The sequence below is a fragment of the Rhinoderma darwinii genome, chromosome 1, assembly GCF_050947455.1.
Source record: "Rhinoderma darwinii isolate aRhiDar2 chromosome 1, aRhiDar2.hap1, whole genome shotgun sequence".
NCBI lineage: Eukaryota > Metazoa > Chordata > Amphibia > Anura > Rhinodermatidae > Rhinoderma > Rhinoderma darwinii.
The window spans coordinates 372009194-372035125 of record NC_134687.1 but is presented as its reverse complement, the minus strand read 5'-3'; the positions used below and the strand labels follow the sequence as shown (position 1 = coordinate 372035125).

The window sequence follows — 25932 nt, the reverse complement described above, 5'->3', positions numbered from 1 at the left end:
AATTATGGTACAGGAAGAAGTGTCGTGGCAGAGTTTTCAGGAGATCAATATTATCAGGAGACGTGCCCCTAGCTGCCTCAATGCTGTTAACATGTTCCCTCGTTCTTATTTTGAGTTCTCTTGTGGTGAGACCAATGTAGATTTTTGGGCAAGGGCAGCATGCATAATATATTACTCCCTTCGTGTTACAGTTAATGGGCCAGGTGATCTTGTATGTTGTCTCGCCCATTGAGTCCACAAAATCGTCTCCACTGACAATATTTGGGCAAGCTATGCATCGACCATATGGGCGGCAGCCCCATCGTGGTTTTGATGCACCAAAAATCGGTTTAGCCACTTGTGGTTGGTGGTAACTGTGAACTAGTGTATCACGAAGATTTCTTGCTCTCCTTGATGCTACTGCAGGTTTCGTGGGCAAGATTTCTGATAGAATACCATCCGTTTGTAGGACGGGCCAATGTTTGGACAAACACTTGCGCATTTCCCCCCATCTATCGTGATAGGTAGTAACATACCTTATTTTGAGATCGTCTGTTTTCTTAATGGTAGGGTGGAGTAATTGAATCTGCGTGGACCTACATGCCCTCTCATATGCCTTGTTGATGCATCTTCTCATATAGCCTCTATCAAAGAAGCGTTGTTTAAGATCAGATGCCTGTTTCTCAAAATCCTCCCTAGATGAACATAATCTCCTGATCCTTAGGAACTGTCCCACCGGAATCGAGTCGATCATGTGTCTAGGGTGTGAGGATGAAGCATGTAAATATGAGTTGACTGATGTGTCTTTCCGATGTACATCAGTCTGAACAAAAACCAACGTCATCCCGCTTGATTAATATGTCCAAAAAGTCAATGGCCATACGGTTGACTTTCCAAGTCAAGCGAATGTTGAAATCGTTGACATTTAGTTCACCCATGAAAAGATCAAATTCCTCTTGAGTGCCCTGCGATATGTGAGTGAGTGCGATATGAAGATATCGTCAATGAATCTGGTCCAAAGGACCACTTGATTCATTGACGATATCCGATAGAAAAATATCCCTCTCCCACAGCCCCAGGAACAGGTTGGCATATGAGGGTGCGCAAGCCGCCCCCATCGCCGTTCCCTGGAGCTGTAGGTAGAAGGATCCATTGAAGGTAAAAAAATTGTGTGTAAGCACAAATTCCATGAGGGTGAGGATGAACTGAGCCTTGGTGGGATCAATGTCAGTCATCCTCAAGAAATACGCCACCGCCTGTAAGCCATCTTGATGTCTGATGTTCATGTACAACGATTCAACATCACAAGTGGCAAACAGCATGTTGGATTCAAGTTGAACACCCTCCAGTTTATTGAGAAGATCCGCCGAATCTCTCAGATAGGATGGCAGTGTCTCTACTATTGGTTTCAAGGTTGCGTCAATATACTTACTGACATTGTCGCAGATGTGCTTTCTTCCAGAAATAATGGGGCGGCCCGGTGGTAGTTTAGAATTTTTATGGACCTTCGGCAATAGATATAAGTTTGCTGCCACAGGATCCTGTACCATGAGACATTCTGATAACGCAGTAGAGATGGTGCCAGCATTTGAGGCCTCCCTCAAGATGTTAGAAAGCAAGGTACTGAAGGAAGAGAGAGGATTGAAGGTCAGTTTCTTGTAACAGGTGGCATTCCTTAGCTGCCGATACGCCTCCCTTTCATACATTTCTCTCGGCCATATCACTATGTTGCCCCCCTTGTCGGCCGGCTTATACACAATATCTTTAAGAGATCTCAATCTTTTCAGACTGCTTCGTTCGACCCCAGTCAAGTTGTCATAACTAATGCCTGTGGATATCTTCTCCAAATCTTTGGAGACCAGTTTAACAAATAGATCAACTGCCAGACATATAGTAAATGGGGGAAATCTGGTTGATCTTTTCCTTATTACCTGCGGAATCGTACCTGGAGACGGGTTCTCTTGTTTGTTAAGTAATTGTTGTAAAGACTGGAGTGCCTCTCTTTCCTCTGGTGTATTAAAAGTGTTATCATCCTTTCTATGGAACCATCGCTTGAAGATCAAACCTCTGGCAAAGAGGTGCAAATCCTTCACTGCTGTAAAAGCATCAAAATGGGTTGAAGGCGCAAATGTCAACCCCCTTGATAATACCCCAATGTCAACAGGTGACAGGTAATGGCTAGAAAGATTGATTACCTTCATGCGTTGGTTGTCAGATATCTGATTACGCCGAATGTCGCCTCTTTGTCTCATCATGGGGTCAAAGTCATAAGGTTGCATGCGTCGCTCATCCGTACGAAACCTCTGCCATCCCCTTTTGTTTGACGTGTAGTGTCTTCTATAGTCAATGCCACTTCTTGTTCTACCTCTCAGTGTATCGTCCTCGGGTTCTGACATAGAACTCGCTGAGGAAACTGAGGGAGATCTACTAGTGTCACCCCGAACCTGTTTGGCGTATTGCCACTTATACATTCGATTTGTGATTTTGGAACTTGCGACTCTTGATTTCTTGTATATTTTTCTCCCATTTATCCATTCGTGATACACTAGTTCACAGTTACCACCAACCACAAGTGGCTAAACCGATTTTTGGTGCATCAAAACCACGATGGGGCTGCCGCCCATGTGGTCGATGCATAGCTTGCCCAAATATTGTCAGTGGAGACGATTTTGTGGACTCAATGGGCGAGACAACATACAAGATCACCTGGCCCATTAACTGTAACACGAAGGGAGTAATATATTATGCATGCTGCCCTTGCCCAAAAATCTACATTGGTCTCACCACAAGAGAACTCAAAATAAGAACGAGGAAACATGTTAACAGCATTGAGGCAGCTAGGAGCACGTCTCCTGATAATATTGATCTCCTGAAAACTCTGCCACGACACTTCTTCCTGTACCATAATTGTGCATCTAAAGACCTTAAAATCAAAGGCATTGACCATGTGGAGCTTGATTTGAGAGGTGGCTCTTTAATGCAAAAATTGTTGCGAGTAGAATCCAAGTGGATTTGGAAACTCAAAACAATACAACCGAAGGGCTTGAATGAAACCCTGGGGTTTGCAGCTTTCCTGTAAGCGTGTTAGGATTTTCCACGGTGTTGTTACTTTTAACAAATGTGTTATGTGTACAGCAATAGCCATTTTTTAACATATGTTTGTTTTTAGTTCTTTCAGATTGCCATTTATGTATGGTGCATTTGCTGTAATCTAACACTCTATTGACCTCCTGAGCCTGTGACAACTTCTCTCTTCTACCATCCAATGGATGTGTAATCCACTAGAGAACGTTCTTTGTACCACTCATCTTGCCAGGGTGGATCTTTATTCCGGTCCAGTTTTTGAATGTACCCATATTTCACTTCTGTATTGTACTCCATTACTCGGTTTTAGCAGACAATAATATTTATCTTGTAGCTATTTATTGTTTACATGGTGTTTTGTTTTTTACTTTTTACTACTATCGGTGTTCTGTGATTGTTACTTGTTGTACTGCACATTTTATATCTGATTTTGGTGCACGTAGGCATGGATGTAGGTGTGCATGCATGCCAATTTCATTTTATTAAATGTACAGTTAATATTTTTTATTGTACTTTTTGTGATACATATATCATATAAAGGTATATTATTTTTTGTGTATAATATGTATTTATTGACGAAACATAAAATTGCACAAACTGCCACTTTTTGCACTTATTTATTGAATTTTGACACACAAACATGTATTAATTACATATTGATGCAGTTGTGGATATCCACACACATGGTACTCATGTTGTCTCTATATTCTCAATCACGGTTTGGATATATATTTATTATATTTATTTGTTATATGTTGTCTTTTATTCCTTTTTTGCACATCATCACCTCTCTACATCACTTTCACTCACTATTCGATATTCACTTGCTTCATATTTCACTCACACTACTCATTAACACATACTCACACTCCATTTTTCATACACATACATTCGTGTTCACACTCATTTATTCACTAATCGTAATCACGTTATCATGTCTAGTGGCCACTTAGCTCCGTTTTCACACAGGCTGCGAGCTTAATGTTTGCCTTCATACTTTTCTTTTCACATTCTCTTTTTGTTGTTTTCACCTTTATTGTCATTAGCATGCTGCTACAACACATTGTTTTTTCTGTAGTTTGTCACACTATTTTCCATTACTCATTATACTTGACACTGGCTAGTCATGCAGGACATATGCACGTGCATATACTAGCACGTGTACAGAATTGCATATATAACATCTGTATAAATTTATATGTATTTCCTTTTACTTTATACTTTTATACAACATACATCAATTTAACTGATTGTGTTTCTATAGATTGTGTTGTCACTCAACAATGAATGTATGTTCTGCTACACTGTCATGCAAGTACCCTGTATCATGTATATATACATTCCAATTACATATGCCACTTGGCAATAATGCCTTTGTTTGCTTGTCATTACATTTGTCTGTTGTGCTGGTAGTGTATGCAATAATGGTGCGCAACGCTTAAATTTCGGGCTGATACTCATTTCATACATCCACTTATGCCTGTCTTTACTTGTTCCACACATTCAAAACACTAATATGTACGCTTTAATGATTCTTTCATCCCTCTTCTTTTTCTTTTCCCTTTTGTATAATACTGTGTAGGGAAAGGTTAGGGACAGTTATTCTACCCATCTGTGGGTCTTCACCTTTCACTTTTCGCTGTTCAATCATAGCGCACCCCTGGCGGTGGCCATGCGCGCTATCCGTATTCTCTGGCATATATTTTCTTCTGCTGTGCGCCTGCGCGGTGTCGCGGCCCGGCCCTCGGCCTCCTGGCTCGGACTCGGATGCAGGACACGTGTTCCTTACGTCTTCTGCTTCCGGGTCTGTGACCCGGATGTCGATGTGCCGGCCCGCGTGCACAGCTGTCTCTGGCAAGTGCATGTCCTTCTCCTTGGGGATTGGTGGGGGGTTATTTAAAAGGCCGGAGAGTATGCTATGACACCACCCCCAGACGAAGACTTCCGGGCCGAAACGCGCGTCGGGGTGGACGCCAGACACTCAACATGGAGATGGGTAAGAGACATTGATATATTTTTATATACTGCAATAGGTACCTGCATTATGATGTGCATACATTTTCAGTTTCTCTCTTCAACCATTCATGGGCTGTTGTCCCAGATGTATTATACAGAGAAATTATATAGTGTATTCATCATTGCTGCATTCATTACCCAGCACTTTGTATTGACATACAGTTGGCTGCTTGCACATTACCTTTCAACCATCAATGTTATCCGCCATAGTTGTGCTTAGCCTATCTACATTGTGCCGCCATTTGTACTATGTGTTCTGGTTGTCCATTGTCCTTGTGGTAATCATCTCTATGCTTTTACATATGTGTTTATTTTAATCGATTCAATAAACTTTCACTGTTTTAATTTATTTCTCGTGTGTCAGACTCCAAGTTATAGGTTTTGTTTCAAAAGATCAAGATGCCTAATGACCTCCCTTCCCATGGCCTATAGCATGGTTATGTATGAAAATGTTATAGCAGAGTTTGCGATATTATGTTGGCTGCTGCGCGAGATAAAGTACTTGGTATTTGGTGCGCACATAACTTAAAACACAGTTCTAAGAGACAATATCTCATATCACCGTGCAATGCCATGCCCATGCCTCTACCAACCTTTATTAGGCTATGTTCATATCTGCGTTTCTGTTTTTTTGTTCCGTCATTGGAGCAGAAAAATTAAATTAAAAGACCCGTCACATGACGGACACAAATCGCACACAATGACTTCAATGCGTTCTGTTGGGTTTCCGCTCCATTGGAGTCTCAAACGCCGATATGAAAGAAGCCTTAAAGAGGCTCTGTCACCAGATTTTGCAACCCCTATCTGCTATTGCAGCAGATCGGCGCTGCAATGTAGATAACAGTAACGTTTTTATTTTTAAAAAACGAGCATTTTTGGCCAAGTTATGGCCATTTTTGTATTTATGCAAATGAGGCTTGCAAAAGTACAACTGGGCGTGTTGAAAAGTAAAAGTCCAAGTGGGCGTGTATTATGTGCGTACATCGGGGCGTGTTTACTACTTTTACTAGCTGGGCGTTCTGACGAGAAGTATCATCCACTTCTCTTCAGAACGCCCAGCTTCTGGCAGATCACGCTGTGACGTCACTCACAGGTCCTGCATCGTGTCGGCACCAGAGGCTACAGTTGATTCTGCAGCAGCATCAGCGTTTGCAGGTAAGTAGCTACATCGATTTACCTGCAAACGCCGATGCTGCTGCAGAATCAACTGTAGCCTCTGGTGCCGATGTGTCCTCGCTCGTCTGACACCATGCAGGACCTGGGGAAGTGACGTCACAGCCTGATCTCTCGAGAACACGGCTGTGTCTGCACTGCCAGAAGCTGGGCGTTCTGAAGAGAAGTGGATGACACTTCTATACACAACGCCCAGCTAGTAAAAGTAGTAAACACGCCCCGATGTACGCACATAATACACGCCCACTTGTACTTTTACTTTTCAACACGCCCAGTTGTACTTTTGCAAGCCTCATTTGCATAAATACAAAAATTGTCATAACTTGGCCAAAAATGCTCGTTTTTTAAAAATAAAAACGTTACTGTAATCTACATTGCAGCGCCGATCTGCTGCAATAGCAGATAGGGGTTGCAAAATCTGGTGACAGAGCCTCTTTAAGGTGTTAACTACACAAATGTAGATTTACTGACAGGGGAGCAAGTTTGAACGCTGGCCTAAAATCTTTTATTTCATGTTCACAAAAGATTGTGAGTAGAAAGATATAAGCAAACATGTACCAATGGAAATGCAAGAGCCGAGACTATAATCTGCTGGGACTAGCTCGTAGGACAATGCAAGGCAACAAAAATAATAGAGGAGCAGCGTTTCTCATGCACTGCAACTGCATTACATTAAAAAAACAAACTAAAAAAAACAACTCTATTTATATGGTTCCTTCATTCAAGATCTAAAGATGCATCTAATCAACATTATCCAGTTCTTGTTCTAAGTGGTTAAATCTGCCAGTGTATTTTACTCACCAGAAGGACCATGGGCTTTTTCCATGTAGTTAGTCCTATAATACCAGACAGAATTACCTGCAAAAAAAAAGATCAGTCCAAAATCAATCTCAATAATTCATGCATGCCTGTTATTTTTCCTGTGTGTTTATTTTACCGTGGTGAGGTGTTGTGTTTTTTTTTTTTGGGGGGGGGCTGAATTAATGCATTTCTTTTACTTACTCATTCCTATAATGTCCTATTTAAACCCCAAATATATGGTTGGATTATTGTGAAGCCTGAAATGAGATTTAGCATCACTCCCACAGTTAACGGATTTCGTTGCGGAAAATCCACAGCATAAGGCCACATGCACAGGACAGTAATTACGGACAGTAAATACTGACAGTAATTACTGACCCATTCATTTCTATTGGCCACGGACACCTTTCAGTATTTTTATGGCAGCACGGCCCGTCAGTGCCCGCAATCATGGGCTGTGATTACGGGCACGGTCAAGTTCACGGAGCCTTATACAGTAGCAGCGAAATGAATGAGATGTGAACAAATCTCATCCACATGCTGTGAAAATGATAAGCGGAAAAAAACGCTCAAACATTTGTCAATTGTATTTGCGTAATTGCTGCTTTTTTTTGTTGTGGGTTTTCCCCATCGAATTCAATGGGGAGATAAAACCAACAACAAAAAAATTAGATGTTGCGATTTTACGCAGCGTATCCGCCCAGTGCGAACATAGCCTAAGGGTTATGTTCTCACGGGCAGGATACGCTGCAGATTTTCTGCAACAGAAAATCTGCAGTGAAACATCTAAAATCAGCAGGTAAAACAGTCACAGAAATCCGCAACAAATAATGTGTTGTTTTTTTTGCACGTATTGTTGCGGAAAACGCTGCAGATTTTCCACAGCGGTTCATTTGCAGGTTTAGTGTGTAGTATTGAACGTAGAAAACGTTACGTGCACCTGCGGATTGGATTTCTAGAGGTTTTTACTGCGTTTCCGCTGCATAAACGCTGTACAAAACTCAACTTGCATATTTTTGGGTGGAATTTATGCTCTCTATTCACATCTATAGCCCAAACATGCAGCATCTCCGCTCAAAATACGCAGCATAATTTGACATGCTGTGGATTTGAAAGTCGCACCAGTTTCGGCACAACTCTACCGCGTTCTTTATTTTGCAGCATATGCTTGACATTTGCAGAAATCTCATCCACTTTGCTGCTACCGTAAATGCTTTTCCGTTGTGGAAATTGCGCAGTGTTTACACTGCATGGGAGCCCAACCTTATAGACCTTGAATGCCATTGAGACCTGTCGTATGATATCTAAGCTCGAGGCCCTAGCTTGGGTTAACGTAGCCTGTAGTGCTCTGCTTAGAACTGTTCTGTTTAGCTTTAACTTGGAAATCTCAAAATCTTCGATCTGTGTTGATGGTGCTATATAGTATTACAGTGCCATTTATTTTAATAGCAGTGCCATCAACGGAGCTTGAAGAGCCTAAAAACCGCCCAACTAAAAAGGCACAGTGCAGGCCTTGTCATTCTAATAATCAGGGGATCACAACATGGACCTCCACCGATTTGCACTTTAACCCCTTCAGCGACATGTGGCGTACATTTACTGCGCCAGAGCTATGTAGTTAGCACAAAGCCCCGTAAATGTCTATAACAACCGCAGCATCTAAGTGATTAGACAGAGGGAGGAGGCTCCTTATTTTACACCATCAGTACCCTCGCCACACTGACAGAGATAGTACACTGCAATACAGGAGTAATACAGTGTTTTATGTAAGTAACCAAACGATCGCGTGGCCAATTCCCCTAGCGGGTCAAAAAAAAAAAAAAGTTCAATAAAATGTTCAGAAAAAAAAAGAATCTAAAGTAAAAAAAAATAAAATATATATTTATTCCCTTAGAAAACATTTTATTACTGGAGAATTTTTAAAAAGTATACATAATTGGCATCGCTGCAACGACCAGTACTATAGAACCGCAAAAAAAAGAAAAAAAATTCGAAATTGGATTTTTTTTTTATTCCCCGTATCTCCGTAATAAAAGTTAATCAATAAGTGCTAGGTAGACCAAAATGGTACCAATGAAAAAACATCCCTTAAAAAAACAGGCCCTGTTGATGGTAAAAATAAAAAAAATGTCTCTCAGGCCTTATTCACACGAACGTGTATTACGTCCCTGCCACTCATATGGAAATCACGCGCGTCGCACAGACTTATGTAAGTCAATGGAGCCGTTCTGACAGATCGTGATTTTCATGCAGCGTATGTGCGCTGCGTAAAACTCACGACATGTCCTATACTTGCCCATGTTTCGCATAGCACGCACCCATTGAAGTCAATGGGTGCGTGCAAATCGCGCTTGGCACACGGAAGCACTTCCAGGCGCCGCGTGTGATCCGCGCAACAGTAGTAAAAACAATGAATGAAAACAGAAAAGCACCTCCTGTTTTTATGTTTGTAAACATAAAAAACAGAGTGTCATAATGATGCCGGCTGCGGGAAAATCACGCAGCCACGCACCATATACAGATGCCACACTGAATTTTTGCGCGCGCAAAACTGACACGTTCGTTTGAATAAGGCCTTAGCATGTGGCTACACGAAAAAAATGATTTAAAAAAAAAAAAAAAAGTTTTTTTTATTGTGCAAAAGTAGTAAAACCCTTCTAAAAAAAATATTTGTATTGCCATAATCGTATCGACAAGCAGAATAAAGTTAACATGACATTTATACCTTATGGTAAACGCCGTAAAATAATGGAAGAATTGCTGTTTTTTTCTACATTCCCCTACAAGAACAGTGAATATTTTTTTTTTTAATACGATTGTACACCACAAAAGTGAAAATGTTAAAAGTCGTGGCTCTTTGTACACAGAGATAATAAACTAAAAAAAACAAAACACTGTGTCCTTAAGGCCCAAACTAGCTGCGAATTAAACAAAGCTAAAACATGTTTATATTTAAGAAACTCTTTGTTCTCCATGCAATAATAAGGCTTCGTTCACATCTGCGTCAGGGCTCCGTTCCGACGCAACATCGGAATGGAGCCCCGACTGACACAAACTGAAACCAAAGGTTTCCGTTTCCATCACCATTGATTTCAATGGTGACGGATCCGGTGCCCATGGTTTCAGCTAAAACATGTTTATATTTAAGAAATTCTTTGTTCTCCATGCAATAACAAGGGTATGTTTACACGCCCTATTTACGGATGTAATTCGGGCGTTTTACGCCTCGAATTACGTTAGAAAATACGGCTCCAAACCGCCGGCAAACATCTGCCCATTGAAATCAATGGGGTTATGATGTTCTGTGCACACAGGCTTTTTTTTTACGCGCCGCTGTCAAAAAGACGGCACGTAAAAAGACGCCCGCATCAAAGAAGTGCATGTCACTTCTTGAGACGTAATTGGAGCCGTTTTTCATTGACTCAATTGAAAGACAGCTCCAATTACATCCGTAATTGACGCCGCAAAAAACGCGAGTACGAGCAATTACGTCTGAAATTCAGGAGCTGTTTACGCCTGAAAAAAGCTCCGTAATTTCAGACGTTTTGGACGCTGCCGTGTGAACATACCCTAAGGTTTCGTTCACATCTGTATCAGGTCTCCGTTCCTAGGGAACTGAGCCCTGACGGACACAAACTGAAACCAAAGGTTTCCTTTTCCATCACAATTGATTTCAAAGGTGACAGATCCCGGTGCCAAAGGTTTCAGTTTGTCTCCGTTGTGCAAAAGTTCAGTCGTTTTGACGGGATGAATACCGTAGTCGACTACGCTATTCATCCCGTCAAACGGAACGGAGCCCTGACGCAGATGTGAACGAAGCCTTAACTGTATAGTACCACTTTTAACAAGTGGTGGACAAACTACCCTATACTTTAGTAATCCGTTACATCCCCACAGGACGCAGCGTGATTTTTTTCATTTTGGCCACATTTTTTTCTACAATTTTTGCAATCGCAGCACAACCATGCCATTTTGCAAAAAAAACAAAAAAAAGGAACACCTGTGCTTTTACCACGATTACGGAAACATAACTCATATAAATAAATTCTTGGGCTGTGCTCACACGGGTCGGATACGGTACGGAAAAGTCAGTCGCCTATCTGACCCGGAATCCGTAAGGAATTCCGTCCGAAAGTACACACCAAATTGTGTTCAATTTGGTGCAGATTTTCTAGCGAAATGGCCACTGCAGAAAAGCTCAAGCGAGAAAAAAAGTCCATACTCACCTCCCATGGTGTTTCCCTAGCCACGAGTTCCTGCTCCTCAAGTCTAGCCTGTGATTGTCAGCAGCAGTCACATGGGACGCAGCGTCATCACAGGAGGCAAACAGCACGAAGAACAGCCGAGGGGACAAGCCGCCGCTATGGCAATGCCATGGGAGGGGAGTATAGACACTTTTCTATTCTAAACAGAAATTAGGTCTTTTTTTTTTCCCTGCTTGCGGTTTTTGCTGTAGATACGCAGAGTTGGGAGCTTCATGTCATGGGTTTCCATGGGCGAGTAGCTGCATGCAAGTCTTACATCACAAAGAACAATGCCAAGCGTTGGATAGAGTGGTGTAAAGAACGCCACTACTGGACTCTGGAGCACTGGAAACATGTTCTGTGGAGTGTTGAATCACCCTTCTCTATCTGGCAGTCTGATGACCGAGTCTGGGTTTTGTGAATTCCAGGAGAATGTACCTGCTTGACTGCATTGGGCCAACTGTGAAGTTTGGTGGAGGAGGGATAAAGCTATGGGGATGTTTTTCAGGGGTTGGTCTAACTCCCTTATATCCAATGAAGGGAAATCTTAATGCTTCAGCATACGAAGCCATTTTGGACCATAGCTTGCTTCCAGCTTTGTGGGAACAGTTTGGGGAAGACCCTTTTCTGTTCCAGCATGACCGTGCCCCAGTGAACAAAGCGAGGTCCATAAAGGCATGATAGGCTGAACTTGGTGGGGAAGAACATGACTGGCCCTCACAGAGCCCTGATACCCAACCCCATCGAACACCTTTGACATGAACTAGAATGGAGATCGCGAGCCATGACCAACATCAGTGTCTGACCTCACAAATTCACTGCTAGATGAATGGGCAAAAATTCCCATTAACGCCTATGGATTAAGAATGGGATGTCAATAAAGCTTCTGTAGGTGTAATGTGTTTTGGCCATATAACGTTTAGTATCCCTATTTATTTTTTATGAATCATAAATGTCTACTATATTATTATTTAAGCTCAGTTCTTGGTATCGGTTATCTTTTATATGTTGATAGCTACAGTACAACTTTTCTCAATATTAGAAGTGCACTATGCTGCTACGATTGATATCTGTGTAACTTATTTTCGAAGTACTCTTCTTGGGTTCACTTAATGTCAACATGTGGATGGAATTTAGCTGACGTGTAAAAATAAACAACTGTGTTTAACGCTGCTAAAGTATCTCAATACTTCTTTCCAGCCTTCCTGAAAGCAACGGAGCTCAATACAATAACATTACAATAACAGTACCCTGAAAGGTACTCGGACTCCCATAAGAGGAAACGAACACACATCTAACATTTACCTCAAAATACCAAGTTCCCTTTAGCAGTACACATGCACGCAGATGCTACCAAAATTATTCGACATCTGTTAAAAAGCTGTAACATAAGGCAGGTTCACACTGAGTTTTTTGCAGGAGGAAAATCTGCCTCAAAATTCAGTTTGGAATTTTGAGGCAGATTTGCCTCTGCCTGCCCGCCGATTTTCACTGCGTTTTTAGTGGCGTTTTTCGCTCGCGGGCATACAATGCAGCTAAATATGCTTTATCTGCCTCCCATTGATGTCAATGGGAGGTCAGAGGCGTAAACGCCCGAAGATAGGCGCTCCCGAGAAAAAAACGCCTCCGTCTCCCATTGAAATCAATGGGAGGCATTTTCGGCGCGTTTTTCGGCGTGGTGTCCGCGTCAAAAAAAACTCTGTGTGAACTCCCCCTAAAGCAAATAAAGAAACATGTTTATACATGCTTAAGAAGAATTATAACAAAAATTATTTTTGATTTTATACAAGGGCTACTTATAGGCTCCTGCCTTCTTTTTTTATACCATACACAAAATATTCAACCTCCTTCTCCCCCCAGACTTTTTTTAAATGTTTTATTGTGTAGCAATAAAGAATTAAATGGCACGCTGATCAACAGAAAATTAATCTTTAATGGTAAAGTAAATGCAAATAACGCAAATCTCAATAAAGTGGACCAATACAACCAAATGGACAGCCCAATGCCCCATGACTATAAAAACACATAAATAATTACTGGAACAGCCAACTGGCTTTAGGGTGTATTAACAAGTACAGGTTTTGTAATTGTGCAAAACCGAAGCAGAAATGCACGTTTCTTTACAAAAACAAAAGCACATTTCCTGCAGTTTTGCGTAACTTCTGCATTTTTTCCGTGATTTCGTACAAACTATTTTGGATCTTTAGTGGGATTTTTGGAATTACTGTATACGGTTTTTGCATTGAGTTTAATGTATAAAGAATATTCAGTAAGATCCTAAGCTCCCCCTAGTGTAGGCACACAATTTTATATTAGACTAAAGTTAGACGGTCTCCGCAGGAGGATTTGTAGCTCTATCACACTGTTTGCCAAACTGTGGGTCGTGATCCACTCACTGATATCCCAGTTTCAACTATATCTGCGTCCTCAGGACGCAGATAAAGTGGAATTCAATGCTGGAGCAAGGAGCTGACGGATCGTTCCTAAAGCATTCACTCTACTGTGAGCGGTAAGACGCTCGGTGCAGACAGGCACGACGTAGTTACATCATCGCGCCTTTCTGTGCTGAACCACACACTGAACAGACTGGAGGAGCAGAAGGATCTCCTCCACCCGTCGTGGGAACGGGCATAGGTGAGTATATATTTTATTAGGCACTATTGGGGCTGTGTTGAGGCAGCTATGGGGGGCTTTATACTGTGGGGAGGGGAGCTATGATGGCAGGTATGGGGATATTATACTGTGTAGGGGCAGCTATAGGGGCATTATAATGTGTGGGGCAGCAATGGAAGCATTATACTGTGTGGGTACAGCTATAGGGGCATTATACTGTGTGGGTGCAGCTATAGGGGCATTATACTGTGTGGGGGCAGCTATAAAGGTATTATACTGTGTGGGTGCAGCTATAAAGGCATTATACTGTGTGTGGGCAGCTATAGGGGCATTATATTGTGTAGGGGGCACTAAGTGGTTACTAAACTGTGTAGGGGCAGCTATGGGGGCATTATACTGTGTGGGGCCAGCAATGGAAGCATTATACCGTGTGGGGGCAGCTATAGGGGCATTATACTGTGTGGGTGCAGCTATAGGGGCATTATACTGTGTGGGGGCAGCTATAAAGGTATTATACTGTGTGGGGGCAGGTATAGGGGCATTATATTGTATAGGGGGCACTAAGTGGTTACTAAACTGTGTAGGGGCAGCTATGGGGGCATTATACTGTGTGGGGGCAGCAATGGAAGCATTATACCGTGTGGGGCAGCTATAGGGGCATTATACTGTGTGGGGGCAGCTATAGGGTCATTATACAGTGTGGGGGCAGCAATGGAAGCATTATACCGTGTGGGGGCAGCTATAGGGGCATTATACTGTGTGGGGGCAGCTATAGGGGTATTATACTGTGTGGGGGCAGCTATAGGGGCATTATACTGTATGGGGGCAGCTATAGGGGCATTATACTGTGTGGGGGCAGCTATAGGGGCATTATACTGTGTGGGGGCAGCTATAGAGGCATTATAATGTGTGGGGCGGCTATAGGGGCATTATCCTGTGGGGGGGGGCACTAAGGGGACATTATACTGGGTAGGGGCCCACTCAGATATGTTTCACCTGTGCTAAACCCCTAGTTACGCCTCTGATGGACGGGTCGGGTCACATGACCCACCATCAGCAGCCATAGTCGAGCCTCAGCGACGCACAGCAGCAGGATACCTTGAGCCAACCCCTCCCAAACCCTGCACAATTGTCGTTGTTTTCGATGTTGCAGGGACTTATTTTTCTAATGGAGCTAAGCGCTGGCATCGAACTACAAATGATGTTGACACACGTGAGTCAAAATGGGGCTAAGTATGGTAGTGGGGGGGTCCCAAACAAAAGTCTTGGCCAATAGGGGGTCCCGGCCTCTAAGCTTGGGAACCACTGCCCTATCAGAATAACATGGGGAGATCAAGTAAGATAGCTGTCGGCTGAAGGAGTGTTCGGGCACAATTAAAATTGGATAAAATTAACCCCTTGCCTCCCCAGCCATTTTTCAGTTTTTTATTTTTTCCTCCCAACATTCCAAAGCCATAAGTTTTTGATTTTTCTGTCGATATAGCTGTATGAGGGCTTGTTTTTTGTGCGACGAGTTGTAGTTTGTCACCGAACCATTTATTGTATCATATGATGTACTAGAAAACTGAAAATAATTATTTGTGGGTTGGAATGTTTCTTGGGTTTCGCTTATACGGCGTTGACCGTGTGGCAAACCCGATTTGTTAACTTTACTTTGCGGGTCAATACAATTACAACGATACGAAATTGATATAGTTTTTTTTAGATTTTCCTACTTTTACTAAGAAAAAAACTAATCATTCAAAATATATTGAGTTTTTTACTTTTTTATTAGTCCCTAGGGGACTTGAACACGCCATCGTTGGATCGCTTGCACAATATACTGCAATAGTTATGTATTGCAGTATGCTGTTTTTTATAACGGCTCCTATTACGCTCTGTTTAATAGGAATACAAAGAATGAATACCTGGGGGCCTTTAGTATGCATCGACACCCCTTTCTGACGGCTTAGATGCCACGGTCACGATATCAAAGTGGTTAAACAGCCTAGGATCTTAGTTATCCCAGCCCTTGCAGTGAGCCGACACCAGGTGAGAAGGGAGTGGACTCAGCCTGTTCCATACTTCCCCTTAGGCGGCTATGACGTAACTGTACTTCTAAATGTCAGCAAGGGGTTAAAGCAACTGCTAGATGTTACATTGAAATTAATGGGACTTTACGAAAATAGACACAGTGGGGCAAGTTAACTAAATGCCCTTTTACTCGGGACAATGATGGCGGGAACGGAACGTCCATTTGTCGTCTGATCGCATCTTTTATGCCGATTTTTGAGCCAAAGCCAGAAGTAGTGTCAAAAGGAATGGGAAATATAAAGGAAGAACATTATACATTACAATGTTAGTGTGGAGTAGACCTTCGATTAATTGACGATATAAAAATGTATCTCTGAAAACCCCTTTAAAGAGGCTCTGTCACCAGATTCTGAAATCCCTATCTCCTATTGCATGTGATCGGCGCTGCAATGTAGATAATAGTAACGTTTTTGTTTTTTTAAAAACTTTCATTTTTGGCCAAGTTATGAGCTATTTTATATATATGCAAATGAGCTTTGAAATGGACAATTGGGCATTTTTTTTTCGTTATGTCCAACTGGGCGTGTATTGTGTTTTTAACTGGGCGTGTTTACGTGTATGACGCTGACCAATCAGTGACCAGTCAGCATCATACACTCCTCTACATTAATTTACACAGCAGTGATGTGCAGCCACATAAACAGAGATTAACGTTAATCAAGTGTCCTGATAATGAATATACATCACTACCACCTGGACATCATGTGTATTCAGAATCCTAACACTTCTGAATCTTTTCTGTTAGATTCCCGCAAGCCAGACGTAATCTCGCGAGACTACGGAGGTAAACGAGATTTCGTTTCCCTTGCTGGAAATCTCAAAGAAAAGAGTCAGAAGTGTCAGGATTCTGAATACACATGACGTCCAGGCTGGATGGTCATGTGTATTCATTATCAGGACACTTGATTAACGTTAATCTCTGTTTATGTGGCTGCACATCGCTGCAGTATAAATCAATGGAGATGAGTGTATGATGCTGACTGGTCACTGATTGGTCAGCGTCATACACGTAAACACGCCCAGTTAAAAACACAATACATGCCCAGTTGGACATAACGAAAAAAAAAAACGCCCAGTTGTCCATTTCAAAGCTCATTTGCATATATATAAAATAGCTCATAACTTGGCCAAAAATGAACGTTTTAAAAAAAACTAAAAACGTTACTGTTATCTACATTGCAGCGCCGATCACATGCAATAGGAGATAGGGATTAGAGAATCTGGTGACAGAGCCTCTTTAAGAATGCAGCATTTTTTCCCTCATTGCAATGCCGTGTAATGCAAAGAGCCATAACGCTAACATTTTTCTGTCTACATAGCCGCCAGACAACTTGTATTTTCAATGCCATCATTTTGGAACACATTTGATGTATTGAATAACTTTTAGAATTTTTTTTTTGGGGTTGGGGAAAAACAAAAAAAAAAAACAAAACAAAAAAAAAAAAACAGCAATTCTGCGATTGTTTTTTTTAATTTGTGATTTGTGTATAAAGGACAAGGTTCGTTTCATTCTGTGGGTTGTTGTGTTTATGGCATTATCAAATTTATGTATGTTTTTATGCTTTACTTCTTTTGGACAATTAAAACACTTTATTTAAAAGAATTTGTTTTTGTGTTGCCATATTCTAAGAGCCATAACTTTTTTATTTCTCCATTGATGTAGCTTTATGAGAGCTTGTTTTTTGCAGGACGAGTTGTAGTTTATATTGGTTCCATTTTACGGTACATAAAACGTATTACTTAATTTTAATTACTTTTTTTGGGGGGGGGGGGGTAGTGTATAAAAAAAAACAGCATTCGGCCATAGTTTTCTTCTCTTTTTTAAACATAATTTACCATGAGGTATGAATATCAAGTTAATTTTGTTATACGGGTCCTTCAGTTTGCAGCGATACCAATTATGTATTGTTTTTTTCAGAATACATCATTTTGTAAGAGAAAAAAATATAGTTTTTTTAGTACACTATATTGAACTATTTTTTAAGATTTTTTTTGTCCCAATTATGATCGCTTTTATAATACATTATAGGCAGACCCGGGGTCTTGTTAGGTTCCTGGCTGCCATGGCAACTCACGATCGTGTCGGGCGCTGATGGGCTTACAGAGGGATCCCCATCCTTCCATAAAACCACTTTGATGCCAAAGTCGCTATTGACCGTGACGTCTAAAGGCTCAGCAGAGAAGTGGATACATTTGTATTCAGTCTCTGGGAGCTATATACATCAGCTGCTCAAATCACTTAGTTTGCTAAAATGCATCAGTCTGGATCCACTTTGTAGCAAAGAGCAGGACTAGGTATTTACAGGTTTGCTGCCTCTGAGTGTTCTTATTCACTAAGATCAAAAAAATATCTTTAAAATGGTGAAAAACAAAAAGAATATTAAAAAGTTGAAGGACTTTTCATTTATACAGGGATTAAAAAGTTATTCCCATCTTATAAAGTGAAGGCAGCCCATGAGAATTGGGCCGGCTGCCAATCCCTGCAAAGCTGGGTGGCCGAGAATACCATGGGGACGAGGTGATATATCAGTGCTGCGGCCCCCTTATTTTCAGGATCGGTAGGGGTCCTAGAGGACTGACCCCATCGATCAGAAAGTGGTCACTTTATAAGATGGTAATAATCCTTTAAACATTATTTGCATAAAATCGGAAAAACCCCTTTAAACCACTATCTCATTTTGTAATTGTCCGTTGCAGTTCATTTTCTAAAGCCATAGTGCAAGGACACTGTTCTTCAAAACAGTTTCTTATACAAATCCACAGAAACACTGCACCCAGCTTCCCCAGACTCATCACTGACGGTTAGAGAAGCCATACCCACAGTGATTAGCTTATTGCTGGAGCTTTCCAAGAAGCGGTTGATCAGTAGATAAGACTCCTTCAACAGCTGTCCTTCTTAAATGACCTTATGTTAAAGCCAATTGTTTTTAACAATTGGTGACAATTCAGTAAGGCTTCGCAGGGCTGCCAGGGCTCCGTTCCGACGGAAAGAACCGGCGGAACGTCGCCCTAGCGCCGATGTGAACGAAGCCTAACAAGTCATCAAAAGTAGTCTAAGGGTTCATTCAGACCAGCGAGTATCTCGTCCGTGTGATGGCCTTAAAACAATGGCCGTCACACGGACTCATGTACTTCAATGGGGCCGTTCACACGACCGTTGTTTTAACGGAGCGTGTGAAGGGTCCATGAAAAAACAGAACATGTCCTATTTTTTTGCACTTCACGCATCCCTCCATAGACTCTAGTCTATGGGGGATGCGTGATAACATGTCCCGCATGGGTGCCCCTCGGACGTGAAAAACGGCCGTTTTTCACGTCCTAGGTTGCCCACGCACATGTGAATGTAGCCTAAGGCTGGCTATACACATTAGATAGCTGTCGGGTATCTATTCCTCCCCACCCTTCTTAGCTCTGCCAAGCGTGCATGTATTCCCCTCAGAGCAAAAGGATAGGGCATGTTGAAATCCAAGTGGCCGATGCTAGTCTCCCTCCACATCTGCAATGGGGGGGGGGGGGGGGGAGAGTTGGGAGGTACATTAGAAATCAGCCGTTTTGGCCAGTATAAATCTAATGTGTAAGTAAACATTAAAGCCTCAAAAATTTCTACTGATTTTATTAGGACAGGCTGTTATAATTAGTTTTATATGCAGGACCATTGCAGAGAAATAACCGTAAGGCCTCATGCACACGACCGTAGCCATGTGCACGGCCGTGATTTTCGGGTCGGCCGGCCACGGAGTGTCACCTGAGAGCCGCCCGCAAATCGTGGGCTGTGCACATGGCCATTATTTTCAATGAGCCCAGACCGCAAAACACGTCCGTAATAAAGCTTGCCCGTTCTTTCTGCGGTCCAGGCTCCGGGGCCATGCACGGACCGTGGAAACCACGGTCGTGTACATGGCCCCATAGGAATGAATGGGGCCGCAATTCTCCCATGGATTTTCGGGCAAATTGCGGCCGCAAAAGCACGTTCGTGCATGGGGCCTAAGAATTGCAGATAAGGAACAGATAATCAGGTGTCCATCCCTCGTTTAGCAGCCATGCTCTAAAGCAGGGGTCTCAAGCACACGGCCCGCAAGCAGCCCCTGGGGCAGTCATCTGCGGCCCGCGGGACACAGAGCCGCTAGTACAGGCTCTGCTCCGGGACTCTGTGGAATTCCCTGACATCGCTGTCCATATATGCCGCAAGTCCCGGACCGAACACACTGCAGGGAGCCGGGCTCCTAGCATTATAGTTATGTACGACGCTAGGAGTCCCTGCCTCGCTGCGGGACAACTGTCCCATACTGTAATCACGTTTTAAGTATGGAACAGTAGTTCCACGGAGAGGCAGGGACTCCTAGCATCGTACATAACTATGATGCTAGTAGCCCGGCTCCCTGCAGTGTGTTCGGTCTGGGACTTGCGGCCGAAATACGTTCCGTCCTTTACGGACCGAACATGCTCATGTGAATCCAGCCTAAGGCTATGTTCACACGGAGTATTTTGCAGGAGGAATATCTGCCTCAAAATTCCGTTTGGAAGTTTGAGGCAGATTTTCCTCTCCCTGCACGCCGATTTTCGCGTCGTTTTTCGCCCGCGGCCATTGAGCGCCGCGGGCATAAAACACAGCGAAATACGCTTTTTCTGCCTCCCATTGAAGTCAATGGGAGGTCAGAGGCGTAAACGCCCGAAGATAGGGCATGTCGCTTCTTTTTCCCGCGAGGCAGTTTTACTGCTCGCGGGAAAAAGACGCCGACGCCTCCCATTGAAATCAATGGGAGGCATTTTAGGGCCATTTTTGCCGAGTTTTGCGACGCGGTTTCCGCGTCAAAAAACTCGGCAAAATATGCCGTGTGAACATAGCCTAATAGTGAAAAGCTAGAAAAATCAGGCTTGTTTAGCTGGGAAAAAATACCTCTTAGGCCATGTTGACACGCCGGATTTTGCTTGGGGGGGTCCTGCCGCAAAATCCAGCGCAGAATTATTCTTGCCGTCGGCAGTAAGATTCCTACTCCGATTCACTCCAATGGGAGGAATACGCCTGAGGATTGGGCAGGAAGCCTCTTTGTCCACTAGCTGAAAAAAAATCAGCAAGCAGGAAAAAGAAATGCCCGCCTCCCATTGAAATGAACAGGAGGCAGAATTTTGCGAAAATTCCACCCTGTGAACAGGGCCTAAAAGGTAAACTCATTTACATGTAAAAATATATATGGGTGGTCAATACAAAGAACTGGCGCATGATTTATTCCTTTTAAGGACTTTTCAAAGGACTAGGGTCATTCATTTCGTGTGGAGGAAATTTGGCTATTCAGATATCAGTATAACAAAGGGTTCTGTACAGTTAGCGTAATCAAACTATGGAATGCCCTACCTCAAGAGGTAGTAATAGTAGATACTATGTCAGATACAGATGTGGCAGATTCTTTGTCAGGATTTAAAAAAGGGCTAAATGCTTAATCGATTGACAAATGGCATAGAGGGTTATAATTAATCAAGCAAAGTATACTTTTCTTTAACATGGTAGTCTCTGGGTGACATATGACACTGTATGCCTATACGGTTGCATCCGTCAGTGGTATACGTTGGGAAATGAAATACTCCAAACATATTTGTCTGATAGAAGGCTTAGGGGTGATGTCTCCAAAGAAGACTAGCTCTTTAATCCCGCTAATAAAGCTGGTCTTGAGCAGGGAATCTTCTCTATGACGCACATAAGCCCTTATACGGCATATGGAAGTGGAGTTGTCTTGATGGGGCAACTCTTTTTAGCCTCCTTCACAAAGTTTTTTTTTTTATGGCGTCCTAAACTGCACTAAAAAAAAAATATTATTAATTATTATAATTAATGTTAGTTTCAGGAATTTCACTAGCACAATGTACGGCATGTCATCATCGACGTCCCGTTCAGGGGTCTGGCTCTTTTAAGATTTGCCTTTTGCTGTAGATGTGCAAGCAGATCCACACGCAAAATAGTCCTATCGTATTTAATGGGGCTAATACGCAACTTTACCATGCGGAATATGCACAAATAATGAACATACTATATATTTTTAAATCCACAGAATTTTCATTATTCCGCTGCATGTGAATTGGGAAACAAAAACCCTATTCACTAGCATTGGATGAGGAATGTCTGCAAATCCTGAACGTCTGAAAATGGCCTAACTAGGTCAACTATACTTGGTGCTAATAAATCTGTAGGACAATAGATTTACTTTTATTAAAGAACAACTTGACCTTTTGTGGAATCGTCAATTAAATATTAAACACTTCACTCCAACTTAGGGTACGGTTCCATGTAACGACGTCCATGGCCACGTGTGGTGGGTGAGAAGTACAAACAGATTGTTTTTGCAGGTAAACAGCAGTTTTATCCGCAAAACAGTGAAGCCATTAACAATCAGTTTAAAAATCCCGCCCACAGCACGCAGCCGTGGTTTATGGGCGCCACTACGTAGGACCGTGCCCGTATGAGCAAAATATTTAATTAGCAGCACTTCCAATAAATAAAGCGGAAATTTGACCCCTTATGACGAAATATGTATTAGTATTGTAGAAGTGTTTATGGCCTCATGCACACGACCGTGCATTTATACTATCCGCAATTGTGGAGCAGCAATTGTAGATAGTATAAAACACATGATAACCTATGGGCCAATGCACACGACCACGGTTTCGGGAGCCCAGACTGAAAAAAACGAAATAGGACATGTCATTATACGATCCGCAATCGTGGTTGGGGCTCATTGAAATTAATGCACATTTTGTGTGTGCACGGTCCGTGATTGTCGACGGCCCGCAAATGACACTCTACGGACGTGTACATTAATAAAAATGTATTACGATCAACATTGAAATAAAAAAGTAACAAAGTTCTACAGAGACTACTACAAATACCTGTATGTATAGCGTATTGGCTTCTATGTATGTCCCAGTTAACCTAAAGGTTCTTTTAGACGGCCCGATATTTGACGTGAAAATGGGCGCCGATCGTCAATACAACACATGCTCGTTTGCTCCATTCACAAGGAGCAATGACCAGCAATGTATGGGGACAAGCGATTGCTACTATCAGGGGCGTAAGTAGGAAAGACTGGGGCCCCATCTCCCCTGGGTGCCACACAACCCCTCCTTGTAGATAGTGCCTCCCTGTAGATTCCACCACACAGCACCCCCTGTAGATAGCACCATACAGCCCCCCTGTATAAAGCACAATACAGCCCCCCTGTATATAGCACTATACAGTCCCCCTGAATATAGCACCATGCAGCCCCCCAGTATATAGCAGCATACAGCCTCCCCCCTGTAGATAACACCATACAGCCCCAACCCCCCCCCCCCCCCCAAAAAAAAACTGCCTGTAGCCTATGGTTTGTCCCACAAAACACATGTATCCCCTATCCACAGGATAGGGGATACATGTGTGATCGCTGGGACCCCCAGCGATAAGGAGAACGGGGGACCGAAAGTCCCCCGAAGTTCTCCATGAGAAACCTCGGACTACCGGGGTCTGCGTCCGGCAGCTCAATAAGAATGAAAGGAGCGCTGGTCACGCACGCACACAAGCATGACCTGTGTTCCATTAGTTTCTACGGAGCTGCCGACGCCAACCCTGGAAGTCCAAGGTTTCTCATGGAAAACTTCGGTGGACTTTTGGTCCCCTGTTCTCCTTATCACTGGGGGTCCCAGCCAGTTGCTGCCCTCCACAGATAAATAAGTAACCACAAATATACTGTACAAAAAGACACACGAGGCATGTATACATACACATATGTATGTATGTGTGTGTGATTATATATATATATATATATATATATATATATATATAGGCACACACACACTAGGCATGTATACATATACACACACAAGGCATGTATACATACATATATATATATATATATATATATATACACACACACACACACACACACACACGAGGCATGCATGAATATATGTATGTATGTATGTATATATATATTGAAATTTGGTGGGATTTAATGGGGTCATATAATCTACCAGATAACGCAAAAAAAAAGACCCTACCCCCTTGGGGGCGATGGGGTTGGCAGGGGCAGCAAAATCTTAAATGGCATGGGGGGCCGAGTGGGGGCTCATTTGAAAGCTCTTTTCAATATGAAAACAATGCCGTAATCGATTTTGAGATAGGATTTTTTTTCGCTGAGATATTTAACTTTAAAGTTATCATCTTCATTATCGGCTACAGCTGGTGTTAGCATTACCCAAAATGTACGCCGCGGGTAAAATCCTAAATGTGTGTGGGTGCGTGTGCGAGCTTGGGAATGTCACATCAAGGTGACTTTAAATTACGTATTATTGCAATCGGCCTCGGCGATACAAAACGGACCGTGTCTACAATTGTAACATGATTTCATGTGTACACATTTCGGTAGTCGCTTGTGAATTTCAGAGAGAGCGCTAAAGCTTTTTCATCATTACTAGCATGTTTGGGTCTTCCGGATCTTGGTACATCTTTAATTAAACCGGTTATTTCGAAACGATGAACAGTTCTTTTAACAATTGACAATGAAATTGGATAAGTGGCATTGAATAAAGCCGCTACTTCTCCATAGGATCTTATTTTTTCTTCGCCATACCCTCTCATCAGCAATAAAGTGATGCTTTCCGTTTCGATCAAATGCATTTTGTGATATGACAATAGAAATGTACAAAAATGAAAATGACTCTCCGAATTATGGGTGCTGGGTTTCCAAAGTAGAACCACATGTCAAGATACCCTCTATTAAAAGGGTTGTCTGGTTTAAAAAACAAAAACAAAATACTATATTAGTGAATTTTTACTAAATAAAAGGGGGATTTTCTGCTCAGGACACTCAACAATTAGCCAGAGCAGGGTGGCTACAAAGAGCGCCTCTCACGCTGGAGGACCCAACACATCTATGCATCCCATTGACAGTCTATTGATTTGAATGAGCACTGTGTAATGCATCATTTCTCTGTCATGGCGCTGAAGTGAAATTGAACACTTGCTGCCAAGTTCACTAACCGATTACAGCTGATCACTCGGAGTCCTAACAACGACCATTCTAACAAAATCAGGTTTGTCCAAAGCGGACAAACCCTTTAGGACCTGTTCACACAGAGATTTTTTGACGCGGCAACCGCGTCGGAAAACGTGAAAAAAATATCCGAAAATGCCTCCCATTGATTTCAATGGGAGGCGGAGGCGTTTTTTTCCCACGAGCAGAAAAAAACGCTCGCGGGGAAAAAGAAGCGACATGCCCTATCTTCGGGCGTTTACGTCTCTTACCTCCCATTGACATCAATGGAAGGCAGAGAAAGTGTATATCGCTGCGTTTTTGCCCATTCCGCTCAATGGGCGCAAGCGAAAAAACGCGGCAAACGGCGTGCAGGCAGATCAAGATCTGCCTGCAAAAAAACTCTGTGTGAACACGGCTTTAAAGTCAGAATGTTATGCCAATATGCCACAGAAGTCTATTTTCAGAAAGCCCTTAAGATTTAACTGCACTGAATAATTATTGTACTTTTTTTTTTCCCAAACACTTGAGACAGATGTTATCAGTTCTTCATATCATTTTTCCATAGAGGACAGTGGGCACTTAAATTACAATGTGGAAATTCTTCCACTATATCTTAAAAACAAGTAGTTCACTTCAGTAGAAAGACCTCTTCACAAACAAACAAACTGAGAATTATTGCTGTGACACAACGTTGCTAAACAATAACTGACTGCAGGCCGTCCAATACTGTGTTTAGAAATATAGTACCAACGTTATTTGGTCTTTACCAACAAAATACTTGATACACTTTTTATCATTTATCAACTCAATCGGTTATAGGGGCCATCTGTGGCTGACACACACTGTTAGGGCTTATTCAGACGAACGTGATATACGTCCGTGCAATGCGCGTGATTTTAACGTGCCTCGCATGGACCTATATTAGTCATGGGGCCGTGCAGACATGT

General features: G+C 42.4%; 1 protein-coding gene across 1 annotated transcript in view; it reads right to left on the bottom strand.

Annotated features, from left to right (window-relative positions):
• ENTREP1 (endosomal transmembrane epsin interactor 1) overlaps positions 1–25932 on the bottom strand; it is a 96681-nt gene that overhangs the window by 67707 nt on the left and 3042 nt on the right. Inside the window, exon 2 of the mRNA XM_075827938.1 lies at positions 7054–7110. Within this exon, the coding sequence (XP_075684053.1) occupies positions 7054–7110 (57 nt within the window). The remainder of the gene's footprint in view (positions 1–7053; positions 7111–25932) is intronic.